Source organism: Saccopteryx leptura, chromosome 12 (assembly GCF_036850995.1).
Source record: "Saccopteryx leptura isolate mSacLep1 chromosome 12, mSacLep1_pri_phased_curated, whole genome shotgun sequence".
NCBI lineage: Eukaryota > Metazoa > Chordata > Mammalia > Chiroptera > Emballonuridae > Saccopteryx > Saccopteryx leptura.
The window spans coordinates 37,914,127-37,930,531 of record NC_089514.1 but is presented as its reverse complement, the minus strand read 5'-3'; the positions used below and the strand labels follow the sequence as shown (position 1 = coordinate 37,930,531).

Below are 16,405 nucleotides of genomic sequence, written 5' to 3'. Positions count from 1 at the left end.
GAAAAAGGTGAAAGGATCGAGAAGTATACCGATTGGTAGTTACAGAATAGTCATGGAGATGTAAAGTACAGCATAGGGAATATAATCAATAATATTGTAATATCTGTGCATGGTGCCAGGTGGGTACCTGAAATACTGGAGGGGAATACTTTGTAAAGCATATGATTTTCTAACCACTATGATGTATACCTAAAACTAATACAAAATAACTGAATGTCAACTGTAATTGAAACAATTTTTTTCTTAAGTGAGAAGTGTGGAGGCAGAGAGACAGACTCCCTCATGCGCCCTGACCGGGATTCACCCAGCAAGCCCCTATGAAGCAATACCCTGCCCATCTGGGGGGGCACTGCTCCATTGCTTAGCAACCGAGCTATTTTAGTACCTGAGGTGAGGCCATGGAGCCATCCTCAGTACCTGGGGCCAACTTGCTCCAATCAAGCCATGGCTATGAGAGGGGAAGAGAGAGGGAGAGGGGAGGGGTGGAGAAGCAGATGGTCACCGCCCCTGTGTGCTCTGACTGGGAATCAAACCTAGGACAGACACATGCCAGGCCGATGCTCTACCGCTGAGCCAACTGGCCAGGGAAAAGCAATTTTTAAAAATTAAAAATTGTGGGTGTTTTGAAGTTAGAAGCTGTTTTTTCCACTACTGTCTAAAACAATAGTCATTGGCTACTCAAAAAAATACTTGTAGAAAAAAAACAGAAGATTATGGTATGGTGAGGTTGTTAGATATTCACTGATTCAGTCAAAATCTAAAAAATATTTCATGGGCATAAATTTCATTCCATACTAGAAGATGGAGATACAATAGTGAGATGAGGATAAGAGAGTAAACAAATTTCCATATTCTGAGACTTAGAGGCTACTGAGGAAGACAGACACATGACAGAGGACTTCCATACAGAGAAGCTAAAGGCTGGCTTTGCTCCCAACATGTATAAAATAGCCATACATTTATTCATAGTCACAAATAAAATTTCACACTGTCAGATATCTTGCTAAATTCTACCACTGATCCTGACATGGAGGCTGGAACATCTCAAGATTCTTAACGTGGCCACTGTCCTCTCTGTCTGTGACTCTTCCCCATTTCTATCCATTATCAGCCATGTCTGAATCTTGGGAGTCATTTCTCTGTCTCCCTTCTGAATCTGACATCAGGTCATCTTGTGCTCAGCTCAGTAACTCATCTTGACTTCCTTACATTTGATTGAGAATCCGTCCCAGACTTTCTGCCTCTGATTTTACTTTCTGGATATCATATGGGCTTTAAAACTTCACCCGCCTTACAGGTCAATACGACCTGTAAAATGTCATGTGGATATCACGTACTTCCTGATGATGTGATGAGAAGAACTCTTCCTGTTGGTGGTATTCTTTGCCAAAAACAATAACCCCAGTAGAACCATGAGAAACATGACAAAGGACATTCTATAAAATACCTGAACAGCACTCTTCAAAGCATCAAGGTCATGAAGAGCAGGAGAAGACTAAGAACTACCACAGAGCAGAGGAGACTAAGGAGACATGATTAAATGCATTGTATACCCTGGATAGGGTCCTAGGACTGAAGAAGAACATGAGTGTGAAAATAGGTGAACTACAAATTAGGTTGCAGTTTAATTAATAGTATGGGACCTGTTGATATCTAAATACATATAATGGTACCACGGTTATAAAGTTTGTTGAAATTAGAAGTTGGCTTTACAACTTTTCTACAAATCTAAAAGTATTTAAAAATAGTTTTAGAAAAAAAACACAACCCTAATCTGACTGCTAACCATGCTGAGTAGCGGCTTTCAATTCTGAATCCCAAAATGCACCCAGATTTCCGTGAGCTACTGCCTAGTAGGTGGGCAGAGAAAAAGCTGGTTCCCTTCCCCTGAAAGAAAAGCGGTTTACGCTGAGTCTGATCAGAGAGCTATATTCAAAGTCCCCCTGAGTCCCACAAACAAGCTATGAAAATGGCCTGATGATTTAGTGTTTTACAATCAGAGCCTCTCCTTGCAAGGTCAAAGCTAATGCCTATAAAAAGGTTAAAGTTACAGCGCACAACAACTAATATATAGCAAAAGTCTTTTAAGACTTGGTCTACTGATCATAAAGAGCATACTAAGCAACACTCCACTGTGATGTTCTGTGTGATGGTATCCGTGTGCACACAAGATCAGGAATTTCATCCACAGCACTCCCAGAAAAACTGAGGTATTCAATTAGATAGTTAAAACGAGAATAATTTTATATAGAAAAAAAATTCAGTGAGTTGTAATTTATTCATGGGGAAAAAATGTTACCAGAATAATTAGCATGTTAGAGTTAATGCATAGCGCTAGTGATACAGAGCAGTGGTTCTCATACTTTTTGGTCTTGAGGACCCTTGATATTTTTAAAAATTGTAGAAGATGCCCATAGGAGTTTTGTTTATATGAATTATAGCTACTGATACTTATTATATTTGTAATTAAAATTGATAATTTAAAATATTTATTAATTCATCAAAAAATAAATCCATTACATGTTAACATAAACACATTATTTGAATAAAAGGAACTACATTTTCAAAACAGAGTTAGTGAGAGGAGTGGCACTGCCTTATTGTGGGAATCTGTTTAATGCCTGGCTGAAAGGGGACAACTGCGTTCCCCTGTCTGCTTCCGCATTCAGTCTGGGCTAGGATATGTTGTTTTGGCTGAAGCAACTGAAGAAAATGGGGTCTCTCACAGAAATGTAGTTGGAAAAAAAGAATAGCCTTTTCAGTTAATTTTAGACATACAATGTATTCCTCTTTTATATTACAACAAAACTCAACAAGTGTTCTGCACTGGGAAATCTGAAACCATACCAATAAATTCTTAGTGTTCTGTTACTTTAAAATCTATTGGTTTATTTTACCATTTCAGTGAATATTTTATTCATGCAATGACTTTCTAAATCAGGCACTGGTCATTTGGAAGGTACTGGTTCAACGAGTTATGCAGATCTTTCAAATGCTGACATATTTCACTACATAATATCAAATAATTCCACTTGCTTAGATCATTGCCTGTCTCATTTGAAAAGTGTTTGGTAAATTGTCAAGCTCATAGTGGCAAATGCAGTTTTCTAAAGTTTACTTGAACTCTAATTTTCTATTTATTTTTATTTTTTTCGTTTTCTGAAGCTGGAAACGGGGAGAGACAGTCAGACAGACTCCCGCATGCGCCCCACCGGGATCCACCCGGCACGCCCACCAGGGGCAACGCTCTGCCCACCAGGGGGCGATGCTCTGCCCACCAGGGGGCGATGCTCTTCCCCTCTGGGGCGTCGCTCTGCCGCGACCAGAGCCACTCTAGCGCCTGGGGCAGAGGCCAAGGAGCCATCCCCAGCGCCCGGGCCATCTTTGCTCCAATGGAGCCTTGGCTGCGGGAGGGGAAGAGAGAGACAGAGAGGAAGGGGGGGGATGGAGAAGCAAATGGGTGCTTCTCCTATGTGCCCTGGCCGGGAATCGAACCCGGGTCCCCCGCACGCCAGGCCGACGCTCTACCACTGACTCTACCGCTGAGCCAACCGGCCAGGGCCCGAACTCTAATTTTCTATCGAAAGCTTTAATTTTATCATTGGAAGCAAGTACTATGAGTTGTTTTCCTCAGGTGACAGACTCACTTTTGTTGTTTTTAAGAAAATGTCATTAAATATCCCGATTTAAATAACCGCACATCTCTGTCAGTCAGTTATTCTTCTATGCGACAACCACGTTTCCGGGAAAAAAACAGCTTGTTCACCTTGCAACTCAGACATCTCCACCAGAGCTCTTCCTGAGAGAGCCGCAGTAATGAGGTCTAGAGAGAAGACATTCATGCAAACTCCCCATTGAGTCACAGTGAACACTAAAAAGACATTTACTCAAAGGGAGCGATCTAACAAAATTAATAATTTTCACCTCTTCATCAAGAACATTATTAGGTGAAGCTAGCTTTTAAAAATAGCCCTGGCCGGTTGGCTTAGCGGTAGAGCCTCGGCCCGGCGTGCGGGGGACCCGGTTGGATTCCCGGCCAGGGCACACAGGAGAAGCGCCCATTTGCTTCTCCACCCCCCCCTCCTTCCTCTCTGTCTCTCTCTTCCCCTCCCGCAGCCAAGGCTCCATTGGAGCAAAGATGGCCTGGGCGCTAGAGTGGCTCTGGTCACGGCAGAGCGATGCCCCGGAGGAGCAGAGCATCGCCCCCTGGTGGGCAGAGCGTCGCCCCTGGTGGGTGTGCCGGGTGGATCCCGGTCGGGCGCATGCGGGAGTCTGTCTGTCTCTCCCTGTTTCCAGCTTCAGAAAAATACAAAAAAAAAAAAAAAAATTAAATAAAAATAATTACCACTGTGTGGTGGTCAAGGAAACAGTGCCCAGGAATACAGTTTGGTGACACTGCCTTGACTCATGCTCAGGAGTGAGGGGCTCTCCTCACCATGCTGCTGCATCCTCAGTGCAAATGCCAACGCAGTGCGAGAGGCAAGGGGCATCTCTGTCTCATTATGAGAACAGATACCATGGAGCCTCTGTGAATCCCTAGGGTCTATGGACCACAGGTTAGAACTGATGACATAGAGAACAAATTATAAGGATGTCATTTCTTTGGAACCTAGGCACCTTATCGGGAACCATCAAATCTGATGGCGAAATGTTAACAACAGGGTCACTCAATCTATATTGTGGAAAGAGTCCACACAGGGAATGATAACTAAAAGAATGTCAATATGTATCAGGCATTGTTTTAGTTCGTGGAGAGAGGATTCACTGAGAAGAAGGCAAGATGAGTGGAGAGTCTGCAAAGTCCATGAACACAGGGTCAACTCTGGAAGGCCAAGTGGGGAGCAGAGAATGGAGAATGAGGTGGGCAGTTAGCAAACTCCACCACTGACCTCGGCTCTGAGCTCCAGCCCTGGCTTGCCCACCTTGAGGGGTAAGGACATCTCACTTAAAGCTAGTCTCAAACTGGGAAATCCACTTGGATACAACTTAGACCCAATTCTCTTACTTAAAAACATGTTCTAGTGTCTTCTCTCAAAATAGTCGATTTCTTCATTTTCCTAATAAACCTATCCATTACTAATAATTTGAGCTACTGTAGAGGAATAAAAAAATCTTAACTTTAGATGAACCATTTCAAACAGTATTTCATAAAATTTTTTTTTTCAAAGGCCAGCTTTTTGGGCCACACAATAAAACTCCCAGCTGAGGGGATGAGTGGATTCACACTGCTGTTTAAATTTTTAGATTTGACAAAACTAACTCACTATATCTTGACAGCTATATTCAGTAGCTTAATGCTAAGCTTTTTATGCTGCATACAGAACAGAATGAATTTTCCACCAATGTTTTGACTAGGAAGTTTTAAGATTCCTGTTCACTTAAGACAGCGGTCTGAGGCTGCCTGATAAAACAAGCATTGGCTATTTCATAACTGCCTCCTAAACTGTCTCAATATTTAAAAGAGAAACTCAAGGCAAAGACAGTTTGAAAATATATGTTTTAACTAAAATCTGGATGCTAAGTAAACATCCTTTAGTGCTCAGCCAGAAAGATTTGCAGCTGTGGCATTTGTGACTTGAAATAACAAATGAAGATCTCCACGTAGAAGATAAATGATATCGTAAAAGTTTCTTATCAGAAGAAAAAACATTTTCGGTTGGAATTTATGTAGAAAAAGGCTGTATACTGAAGCCCCTCTAACATATTGGAAAAATACTGGAACCTTTACATTTGGAGTTTAGCTGAGTACATACTAGGCAATAATAGTATTTTCTGTTCTGCCACCACATTCTCCTTTTACAAACTGCAGATGAATTTTTCCTGTAAAGATCCTCCTTGTAGCTTCCTTTGTTTGTAAATATGGCTCCTGTAAGCTGCTGACTTTGTGGGAAAATATAAAATTCTAGGCAGTAATGAAAGTGGAGAGTCCTCTCCCCTTTAAAAAAAAACGATTAAAATTTTAACATTGCACCAAAATTTGATACAGTCATATTCTAAAATATACAAATATATTTTAACATGGAATAGATCTAAATCTCCCAAAGGGCAAATACTCTCCTCTATAAATGATACCGCCTAAGAATCGGGAAGCCGGTTTGGTCTGTGCAGCCTCGCTATCCACAGCCCTGTTATCATTCCGTAAGCAACTGAGCTAGTCTTCCACACCAGCAAAGGGGAAAAAAATCCCTCTTGTTTTCTAAAGTTGTCCGTCTCCGTTTCTGTTGAATTGCCACATCGCCCAGATAAAACATTTGAGAGTATGTCAGCTTTAATTAATGTAACATGACCTGATCATCTCCACAGTTAAGAATAAAGAAGTTTGCATTCTTTAAATCCAAAACTCAACCTGGAGATTATGCTAAGTGGCTTCATTCACAGTCCACACTCCTCTGCTCATGTCAGAAGGACAGCATTTGTCCCCTCTAGTGATAAACAAATTATACATGAAATCAATTCCACTTCACAATCACTTTTCCTATTGGGTATTATCTTTCCTTCTCTGCTCCCTCCAGTTAAGCCCGCGTCCTGTAACTTGCTAATGAGCTGGGGGCTTTCTGTTCCAGGTGGCACCCCCTGCCTGGAAGTCATGACATTTCCCATTTCGAATGCTGCTGGCATTTTTCGACAGCTCCTGCTAACTAGCCTTTTTGACCTGCACTAAGAGGAACTCATCTGATCGAATCCTCTAACCTGCCAATCATCCCAGCAAATGATCTTCACAGTCACTCCCAAGGCAGGAATGGAAGGAAAAAAAAAAAAAAAAAGGAAATGCGAGCAAGAGAATGAGGGAGTAGGCAAGCGGCTGCCTCTGCAGCTACCTAATGAGAATACTTTAAGTCTCTGAGGCAGCTGAAACACTGAAAAACTGGTGGGAAAATTAGAACACAACTGAATGCCTGGCTCTGTAATTACTGATTTCTTTCCATCCTGAGATCATTTCGAGAGCAACACCTCTGAGATGTGCCGGTTTCTAAAGAACACAAGAACACCCTACCTGACGTAGAGAAAATAGATTTTATTTCTCCTGCCACCATCAATATGCAATTCTCATAATCCCACTCTGTCAAACAGCATCCTTTGCAGAATTAATTACGCGCTATAAGCTTGTTAAGTGTGCATTTGTAAACTCGGGGTGATTATTGTGTTTGCCACCGCAAAGGAAGGACCTCCTTAGTCCCCCCACCCCAGGCATGTTTTAAATGTTACCATCATGTAGGGGTGTTGATTTTTGCTTATTTACATAAAAATAAACAGGTATGGTAGACCTTGGCATGAAGCTCAAGAAGGATTTAACAATAAAAACAGGATAATCGGGGCATTATTAATTAACAGCGGTAAAATATTTTTTCCTTCCAGATTTTTCTTACCAGTGCACAGTTATCTAGTGGGTTCCCAGGCCACAGAGTAACTCAATTACCTTAGGAAGAAAGATCCGGTACCTGGATCTTTCACAATGAATCACAATTGTAGGTATCTTAATACAAAGTAGATTTGTTGACCAACGAATGATACAATATAATTAATCATTACACCATTGTGTGTAATAATGTAAAATAAATATGGTACATGATTTAATTGCACATGATAATCACACATCTTTCCTCATTTATAGTAATTAGGCCAACAGCCCCATTTACAGTGATTATTATATGTAATTGAGGGCATTTTACTAATTGCATTGAAAATGATAATCCAGAGCAATTAAAAATCCAAGGGCACTATACATAATGCAAACTACATGAAAAGAAGGGTGATAATTTAAAGGGAAAAAATTCACCCAAATGTGGAAGTTACCAGCCAGTGTTTGAGTCCATGCTTGGCACACATGGTGATATTTATTATGAGTCAGATTTCCATCGATTTCTCCAACTTTTTTTTTCTTTGCTTGAGACTCTGTGCATTATTTCCATAGGTGGAAAAGCAACTCTTTGACTAATCTGTGATGTTATCCTAGCAACTCTAGGACTGCTGAAAATTATTCTATTTGGCTGTGTGAGTGTACAGTGTGTGTGTGTGTGTGTGTGTGTGTGTGTGTGTGTGTGTGTGTGTGTATGTGTGTATGTGTTGGTAGAGGAAGCAGCTATCCTAAATTCCAAAAGAGACTTGGTAAATTATTCATTTGCACAACTGATTTGATGTTCTTAAAAGCTTTATTCATAGAAGCATCTCAGAGTATTGCAAACATTTTGTTAAATACACTTGTAATAGTTTAGCTAAAATGTTTAACTTTGTTAGACTTGAAATACATTTGGGTTGTGCTTTTTATTACATTTGCTATCTGTCTAGAATTTTAATATGTCTAAGGACTGAATCCCTGGCTTTTGTCCCAGAGCCCTGGTGTGTGTCCCTCCCTGCCCCTGCTCCCCATTTCTACTCAGACATATTTCAGGGGGAGTGCTGAGCATCATGGGACAATGGGAATAGTTTCAAGCTTCTTTTTGCCTTCCCTTCTCGACATTATCATTTAGACATTGTCCTCCATGCATTCAAATGTCATCCCAGACCATCAGCCCACTTCAACTCAAACAGCCTCCTTTTATGCTCAGACACTTCTTAGAGTATCTGCAGACCACAAAGACTGTCTAGTGGGACTCAGCTGCTGTCCTGGTATTAATAATACAATACAGTGCACTTAGGGCAGAGATGATTTCCTCTGTAACCCAAATTCATAAGAATCAATGTTAAATAGAAAGAAAAAATGGAGCACCTGGACTGATTGTAACTAATAATAACGACCCGTTATAATACATGTGACTGCTAACTTCGTAGTTTGGCCAAGCATTCTAATAGACAGCTGCTAACTAGCCTCATCACATCCTGTGCCCACTATTTTTATAAGAAAGCTTCACTCATATTATGCTGCTGGCTAAATAGTCCCTAAGAAATTAATTTGGGTTTTAAAAAGAAAGAGATACAAGTTGCAGTGCTGTTCTCCCCCCAACCCCCCGACACACACACTCGGAAAGCTCATCTGACCCGGAACACTGAATCACAAAAATACAGCCATTTTTGGAGCATCAGTGGGCTGATGAACCAATTTGTGAAGCATCAAACGTTTCTTCTCTTTAAGCCATTTTGCTTTTAAAAACTCTCAGAGAAGGGGAAACGAAAAGCAAGGGCAAAAATAACTGTTATTGTTAATTTTAAAAAATCACTCTGAATTCTTTTTAAGAAAAGCACAAAACATACCACTATGTTTAAAGGGAATGAGTGTCCTGACAGTTAAGACAACGGTTTAGAAATACAATGTGTAGGGGCGTGTGTGTATGTGTGAGTGTGAGTGTGTGTGTGTGTGTGTGTGTGTGTGTGTGTGTGTGTGTCTGAGAGAGAGAGAGAGAGAGAATCGGAATACCATTTAACAAATATAGTAAAATACAAACATTTGGGGAAAGTGGATAAAGGGTATAAGGAATTCTTTGTACTATTCTTGCAACTTTTCTGTAAATCTGAAATTCTGTCAATATAAAAAATTTTAATAAATACTTAAAAATGCACTCTGGATGAAGCATGATACATGCAACTTTAATTTCATTCTGCTTTGTCACCATCCCAGGACTTAATTGAGCAGATTAGACAGTAAAGACCGTAGAGTCCTTGGCTAGGCCCCTCCCAGGGCGGTGGTGCCGAGTAGAGATCAGGAGCGGCTCCCAGAAGGGGAGACATGGTGAGATGGAGACACGGAGAGAGGAGACGGGAGAGCGAGGGCAGACGAGACCACCTTCCTTAGCTCCTACGTGTATCGGAGCTTAGAGGAGATGACAGACTCCAGGCTAAAGGGGAGCGAAGGAAAGGAGGGTGGAGGTGGGGTGGGGAAACCAAACAGCAGTTCAGCCTCTTCTCTGTGGGGTGTTCCTAACATGAATTATGCACTTGTGGTGGAAAGCACTGTTAATTTCCCGATTAAGACATATTCTTTAACCTGCAGCAATGTAGGGGTAATGACTGAAACAGGAATTCTTTTAGATAAAACCTGTGAGAACACTAAGATTTGTTTCCCCCTCTTCTTGTTATTTCCAGAATTAGTCTTGTCAACCCCATGAGACAACAGAGAATAAAACAGCAGTTGTTTGATAGGTAAAAAATGTGCAGGACCACGCAGAAAATAACAGTTCTCGCAGAAAAAACTCAGAAGCCTTCCTGCTATTGAAGGAAAGCTAGATCCAACACTTGCATTTCTTACATTGATTGTCATGAGTACTAATTGGTATTATTTCCTTTTGTGTCTATAGTTGAGAAAATGCAACATGGCTTAACAAGACCTTAAGTCAAAGATGTCCCACAGTGAGGCTTTGTTACTCCACGAAAACTGGGGTCTCCCTCTGTACCGGTCTGGTTGTGTTCCGTGGTGGTGGCCGGCAAGGTACCTGAGACTATACTGCGTCCTTTGTAGAAGCCTCAGAGACTGCTCAGCCCAGAGTCCTCTCCTGAGGGGCTCCTGAAGAGAAGGCTGGCCTCCCAGTTCCCAGCTCGGCTGCCTGGGTCAGGGCTCCACGCCGGACCCAGGGTAGTCTCTACAGTCACATGCAGCTTCAGGGTGGGGCTGACTGACAAAACAGCCTTGCTCTCTACTTCACAAAGATGACTAGACCCATCAGAGCTGCTTCGGAGGAGGGTGTGAATCTGAGGAAAGGCGCCCAGCTATAGACTGTCCCAGAAAGAGAGACAAAAAGAAACGACAGTAAGCAGAATTCATGCATAAGCAGAAACAGGGCCGCGGCAGCGCTGCGATGAGAAGATGGAAGCAGTCAGTGGGTGCAGCGAGAGGAGAAGTGAGCCACCATAATGTCACAGCATAACGATGAGAAGATGGAAGCAGTCAGTGGGTGCAGCAAGAGGAGAAGTGAGCCACCATAATGTCACAGCATAACGGGCCGCAACGGGTGGGGGTTTCTCCAGGAGCAGTTCGAGGAGTTGAGGATGGTGGTTGAAATGACAAAGAAACTAAAGCTCCCGGTGGATTCGGAGGGACATTCGGTGTGTGTGCACCTCGGCCGACTGTCATACTGTTCTTCCTTAACTTCCCGAGCAGTCTCGGCAAAGACCACCACAAACTGAGGAAACCTGACCGTGTCCCCTCCCCCTGAAAGATCCCCAAACCCACTTTCCCGTGGTCCCCCATTCCTGTGGCAGAGTTCTCTCATTCCCAAGTACCTGTCACTGTCCTTCTCGCTGGGCTGCCCGCCTCTTCCCTCACTTGAGAATTTCTCTTCCTCAAACATTTCGAGCTTCTCCTAAGTGGCTATCATCTAGAACTGACACATATTTTTGCTGATTAAATCCAGTTTAATTTTCCTGATTCTTCCATTAAAAGGCAGGCAGGCAGGAAAAATGCTTTTCACCAGTTGTCCACTAGAACATTCTGTGATGTTGGAAAGGTTCTATATTCGCCCTGTCCAATATGGTGCCCACTCGCCATGTGGACTACTGAGTACTCGCAATGTGGTACTGCTATTCAGGAAACAAAATTGCAATTTAGTAAGTTTAATTAAAAATTAAATTTAAAAAGCCACATGTGGCTAGTGGGGTTACCTTATTAGCACAACTCTACACTATTCTTCCTTAAAAAATAAAGGAAGGGAAAGGGTGGATTTTCCTAGTTTGTCTATGTTCAGTCCTGACCCAAATAAGTTGATTATTTTACTTTATAAATATATAATTCTTGGATATTTACTATTTCATTATATATGTGGCTCAGAGGCTACCTGCATCAACACCCTTTGAGGTTCTTTAAAATGCAGATTCATGGACCTCAGGAACCTGGATTAAAAAAAAAAACCCAGAGGTTTTGACACCCCAGGGTGTGAGAACACACTCTCTGGAATGTTTAGCACCAGTGCAAGTGTATTCTGTTTGGGGTTTGGCTTATCTTATTTAATTAAAATTCATAAGCACTTTATGCATTCTACTCTGTTTATCTGGAAGACTACTTTTAGTTAATTATTGCTGTGACTAAGTCAAGCAGAGAGAGTCTTTTATCATTGTCATCATACTTAAGAATGTCGGTTAGCGATGATGATATTCTATAAGGCAAGGAGAAGGTCCAGCTGACTCACTGAAGAGATGTACCATAATGAGCACATACTGTTTCAGGAAAAAAATTATAAAACATCTTTCTAAAAGATTAGAGTCCATTCTCATTTCTTGCAAAATGAGAAGTAGACAGAGTGACCATTCGTTTCCTGTCTGTTTAGAATAACTGGAAAATGAAGGTCAACATAGGGTGTGTTTGGTATCACTGCATGCAAATATAAGTGATGCTAATGGATGTAATAGTCAATACAGCTTCTAATCTTCTTTCAGGGAAAATTTCTATGCATATTTAAGGCTCCCTCAGACAGTAAGAGGGTCTTACCCTTCAATGCTGAGAGAAAGAGTGGGATAATCTACGAAACCCTGAGTCTGTCCATGTCTTTATGGAAGAAGCACGGTGTTTTGGTCTTCCAGTGGCACCTACCCAGTATGTATTTAACTTAGGTGCGTGTGGTTTGTCTGTGTATTTGGTTTGGTCACTGATAGATGCATGAATTTATCAGGAATTACAACTGCCCTTTTGCTGTTCCGCTTGGCTGCCTGACCCCACCCTTAATTACTGGACAATCACCCCTGGGACACAGGGGTCCCAGGAAGCTGGTCAATCACCCCAAGGAGGAGTATTCAGAAAGCTGAACATACCAGCACACCCTTGCTCGAGGCTATTCCCAACCCTATAAAATTTTGCCTCAGTCTGTTTTTAGGGCCCTTCTTTTAGAGAAGCGCCCGGGCAGGTCTTTCTCCTCTAATAAAGCCTGCACACCTGGAGTTCGAGTGCTGTCTCATTCTTACAGTCACAGAACCTATAATTGCTTTTTGCTGCAAAGGAAAATACTTCTCATTATTCAATTTATGCAAATCCAGTTCTACTAACTAAATAATGACGGGACCTTAGTGTGCACGCGTAGAAACAATTTGGCGTAGAGGTATCGGAAGAAAATGAGGACCTGAAACACTCTTACCAGTCTTCCATCATTTCAAAACCAGAAGTGATGCAACACGTTTTTGTTTTTCTAACTCTTAAGGGAGGTGGTTGAATTGCTGGTCTTAGTCTAGTCTTAGCCTGTTTGAACACCAACCTCTTTCTCTTCCCTCTCATTCCCAATCTTTCTAGGCTTTACAAAGAATAGGGACATTTGAGGAAAATTTAAGATGCCACATTCTCCTCTATACACTTAATTAATTCATCAACAAAATTACAATCTAGAAAATTCCATGATTTTCTTTATAAATACCCTTACTTATGCAGACTTTTTGTTCTATAATGTCTACAATTTGATCATCAACTATTGGTCAGAATAAGTTCCATCACACAGGTTGTATTAGGGCAATATATAGGGTTTGCTTTCTCTTTTTTACAATCTCTAAGGTATCTCCATTTGAATAAAATTAAAAACCCATAAAGGGGAGAAACTGAAATGATTTCTTTTTCTGCTGACAGAGAACTCTTAAAATTCAGCCTCCTCAGAGCTTTTCTGAGAAAAGAAAACTACAGATGTTTTCTCAGCATAATGTTGAATCAAGATGCGTACGGTATTTCAGTTTGGAAGAAAACAACAAAAACAATAACTATAATAAAGCTTTACAAGTTGATGTGAAAATGACAAAACTCATAGAGAAATCTTTGTATTATTATCAAATAATTCTAGAGAAAGAGCTCCCACCATGCAGCTATGACCTTAAATTAGTTTAAAAAATATACTGCTAGAAAAATACATTTCTTAAGGCTTTCGGATACTGATGATTGCAGTTCTGAGCACCTTTTAAAATCTCTTTCCAATTAATTTTTGAGTCCCTGTGGGCTATGCTTCTGTTTGGTGAGTCTGATTTGATTTTACAAGGAGAAGTTGACTGTGCCCATCTTTAACTGGCCAGGCTCAGGCCAGAGAGATCTCAAAAGCGCAGAAACAAAAGAATACGGCCTTGCAGTTGACATTCAAACTTGCTTACGAGCATGCGTAGATAAATTCCGCTTTCTGTTTTGTTCGACTGAATTCGCTAAAGGATTTATAAAGCCAGGGGCCCTCATTTTGGCAATGCAAGTTACATACTTTAAGAAGCCTATGCTGGCACCCTCTTGAATTAAAGCCCTTTTCGAAACCAGGCGGTGACTGGTCAAAACCTCAGCCTCACTCTCTGTCTGACCAATTGGATTTCAGAATGGGAGTCCCAATGCTACCAGGGAGTCAAGTGTGCTTCTAGGTAGCTCTGCATTCAGGGAGAGATAACCTGAGGAATAAAGGATCTCACTCTTATCAACCAACAAAGAGGCCAATTTACTGGTAACATTTCCCGACTGGTGTTTTTTACATATCACCTTTCATCTGGGAATCTTTCATCTCCAGTCATTCATCAATCCCACCACACTCCTGAGAAGCCAGACTCGGCTCCCATGCTGAGTGCAAGCAAAAGCTAAGTCCAGAAAGAGCTCAAGGTACTGGCATTGCCCCACAGACAGGGGGACTATTTCATTCGTTCCCTTCACCAGGCTGACAACTCAGCCTGTTAACCTCTTTGATAGGAAGAGGCAGAGGAAGGAGGAGGTGGCTCTGGGACGCGACGCTGCGTGCAGCCTCCGGTTCACGCAAACTCCGAGTCACTGCACACCCACACGGGCGCGGAACAAACATGGACTAAGCAACTAAAACACTTTCCCCACTAAAAACGTTGATTTTATGTTTACTTGAGAGGGTTATGTGACAATGAACGAGAAGGTACACGTCCAGGGGCACACAATTCCAAAAACCCAGACATTCCCATCTGGCAATAAAGAGCGACGCGGCCTTCCCAGCAGCTGCCGTCTCGGGCTTGTGCCTGTGAAGCACGTGTGACGACTGGGACAGGCTGACAGGTCCTGAGATCCCTTGTTTAGATTATGCTCCCGACCTGCAGAATGGTAGAGGTCAGAGCACCACACAGGAGAGGAAGGAAAGCTTCGCCACGAGAAGGTCTGGACCAGGGGCCTGGAGGAATCAGAAATAAGTGACGTGGCCCACACGGCAGCTGAGCAAAGCCAGGGAGTACCTGTGCCCCTTCTGAGGGAGGCTGCCCACCACTCAGACTCCAGTTCCGGCGGGACAGCGCGCATAGCATCGCACAGCTGCCGATTCCTCAAGAAAAGCCAGACTTCCAGACTTTGAAATCCCATTTTAAAAGGCAAGCAACTAATTTTTAAAAATTGTATGGGTCAACCAAAGCAGATCTGTGGCTTAGATACAGCCCAAAGTTAACCTTTTTCTCACCTCAGTGGAGAATGTGTGAACAGGTAAAATGATCTGCTTATGACTAAATGGCTTGCTCCTGACTATATAAATGATGTACCATTTTGGCTGGAATCCAGAAGCGCCCGAAAACATGCAAATAACTGCCTGCACCAGCCGCAGGAGAATCTGTGATGAATACCATAATGAACACGAGGAACTTATCAGATGGGGGAAAATGAATCTGAAACACTTCATTTAAAAGACCTATTTGATATGTGCTCGATGTTGCTTCCCAAGTAAAGTGGGTCATCTTACCTGTGCTGTCTTGAGAACACTGTGCTCATCAGTGCTTGCTGTTTGATAGACTTTTGCCATAACTATTGTTTTTCCCAAGGGCCCGCATGCTTTCTCCAGATTCCGGTTGCAATCTCACATTGGGGATGGTAAAAATAGAAGACACTGTGGGTAGAATAAAAAGTGACCGTTTATATATTTATTGATACATTTATGGTCTCTTTTTTTAAAAAGCAATATTGAGATGTGATTTGAGATGTGTAGCACATGGAACGTTATGGTCTGTACGGGCCTTTGAGAGTCCAGTAATCACAGCCACCCACACTGACCGAGGTTCACACACACATGACAAGGTAGTCTGCTTTCCCCTCAGAATCACAGCTCAGCCAACGATAACAACATATTTTGTGTTATGTGCAACACATTCATTCATTAGGGAAACATTTATTGAGCCTCATACTGTCCCAGGACTTAGGAACCCTGCTGTGCATAGATCAGAATGAAAAGAGATCCCTGTTCTTGTAGATTCCACTGGGGGGGAGACAGATGAAGACAAACAAATACACAATATCAACCAGTATTAAGTGTCACTGTGAAAAATAAATCAAAGGAGAGGAACTGGACATGCTGGGGCGGAAGTAGGTGCCTCTGAGCAGAGACCCAAAGGAGGTGTGAGGGAAAGCCCTGTCTGAGTGGGGGAAGCAGAGTACAAATGCAGAGAGAGGAAACAGCAAGAGCCGACTCTCCCGGGAAGCCAGGCAAGAGAAGCAGGCAAGGCAGTTAGGAGGCTATTTTAAAAATGCAGGCGACAGGTAGATAAAAGAGCTGTGGTATACATATGCCGTGGAATATTACTCAGCCACAAAAAAGAATGAAAT

General features: G+C 42.1%; 1 protein-coding gene across 5 annotated transcripts in view; it reads right to left on the bottom strand.

The window, feature by feature from the left end:
* The window catches only part of CDK14 (cyclin dependent kinase 14), a 621,136-nt gene that overhangs the window by 75,683 nt on the left and 529,048 nt on the right, over nucleotides 1-16,405 (bottom strand). For all 5 annotated transcript variants that reach the window (XM_066353824.1, XM_066353828.1, XM_066353826.1 and 2 more), the window contains one exon: nucleotides 15,549-15,692. In XM_066353824.1, coding sequence (XP_066209921.1) covers nucleotides 15,577-15,692 — 116 coding nt within the window. In that variant the 3' untranslated portion in view covers nucleotides 15,549-15,576. The remainder of the gene's footprint in view (nucleotides 1-15,548; nucleotides 15,693-16,405) is intronic.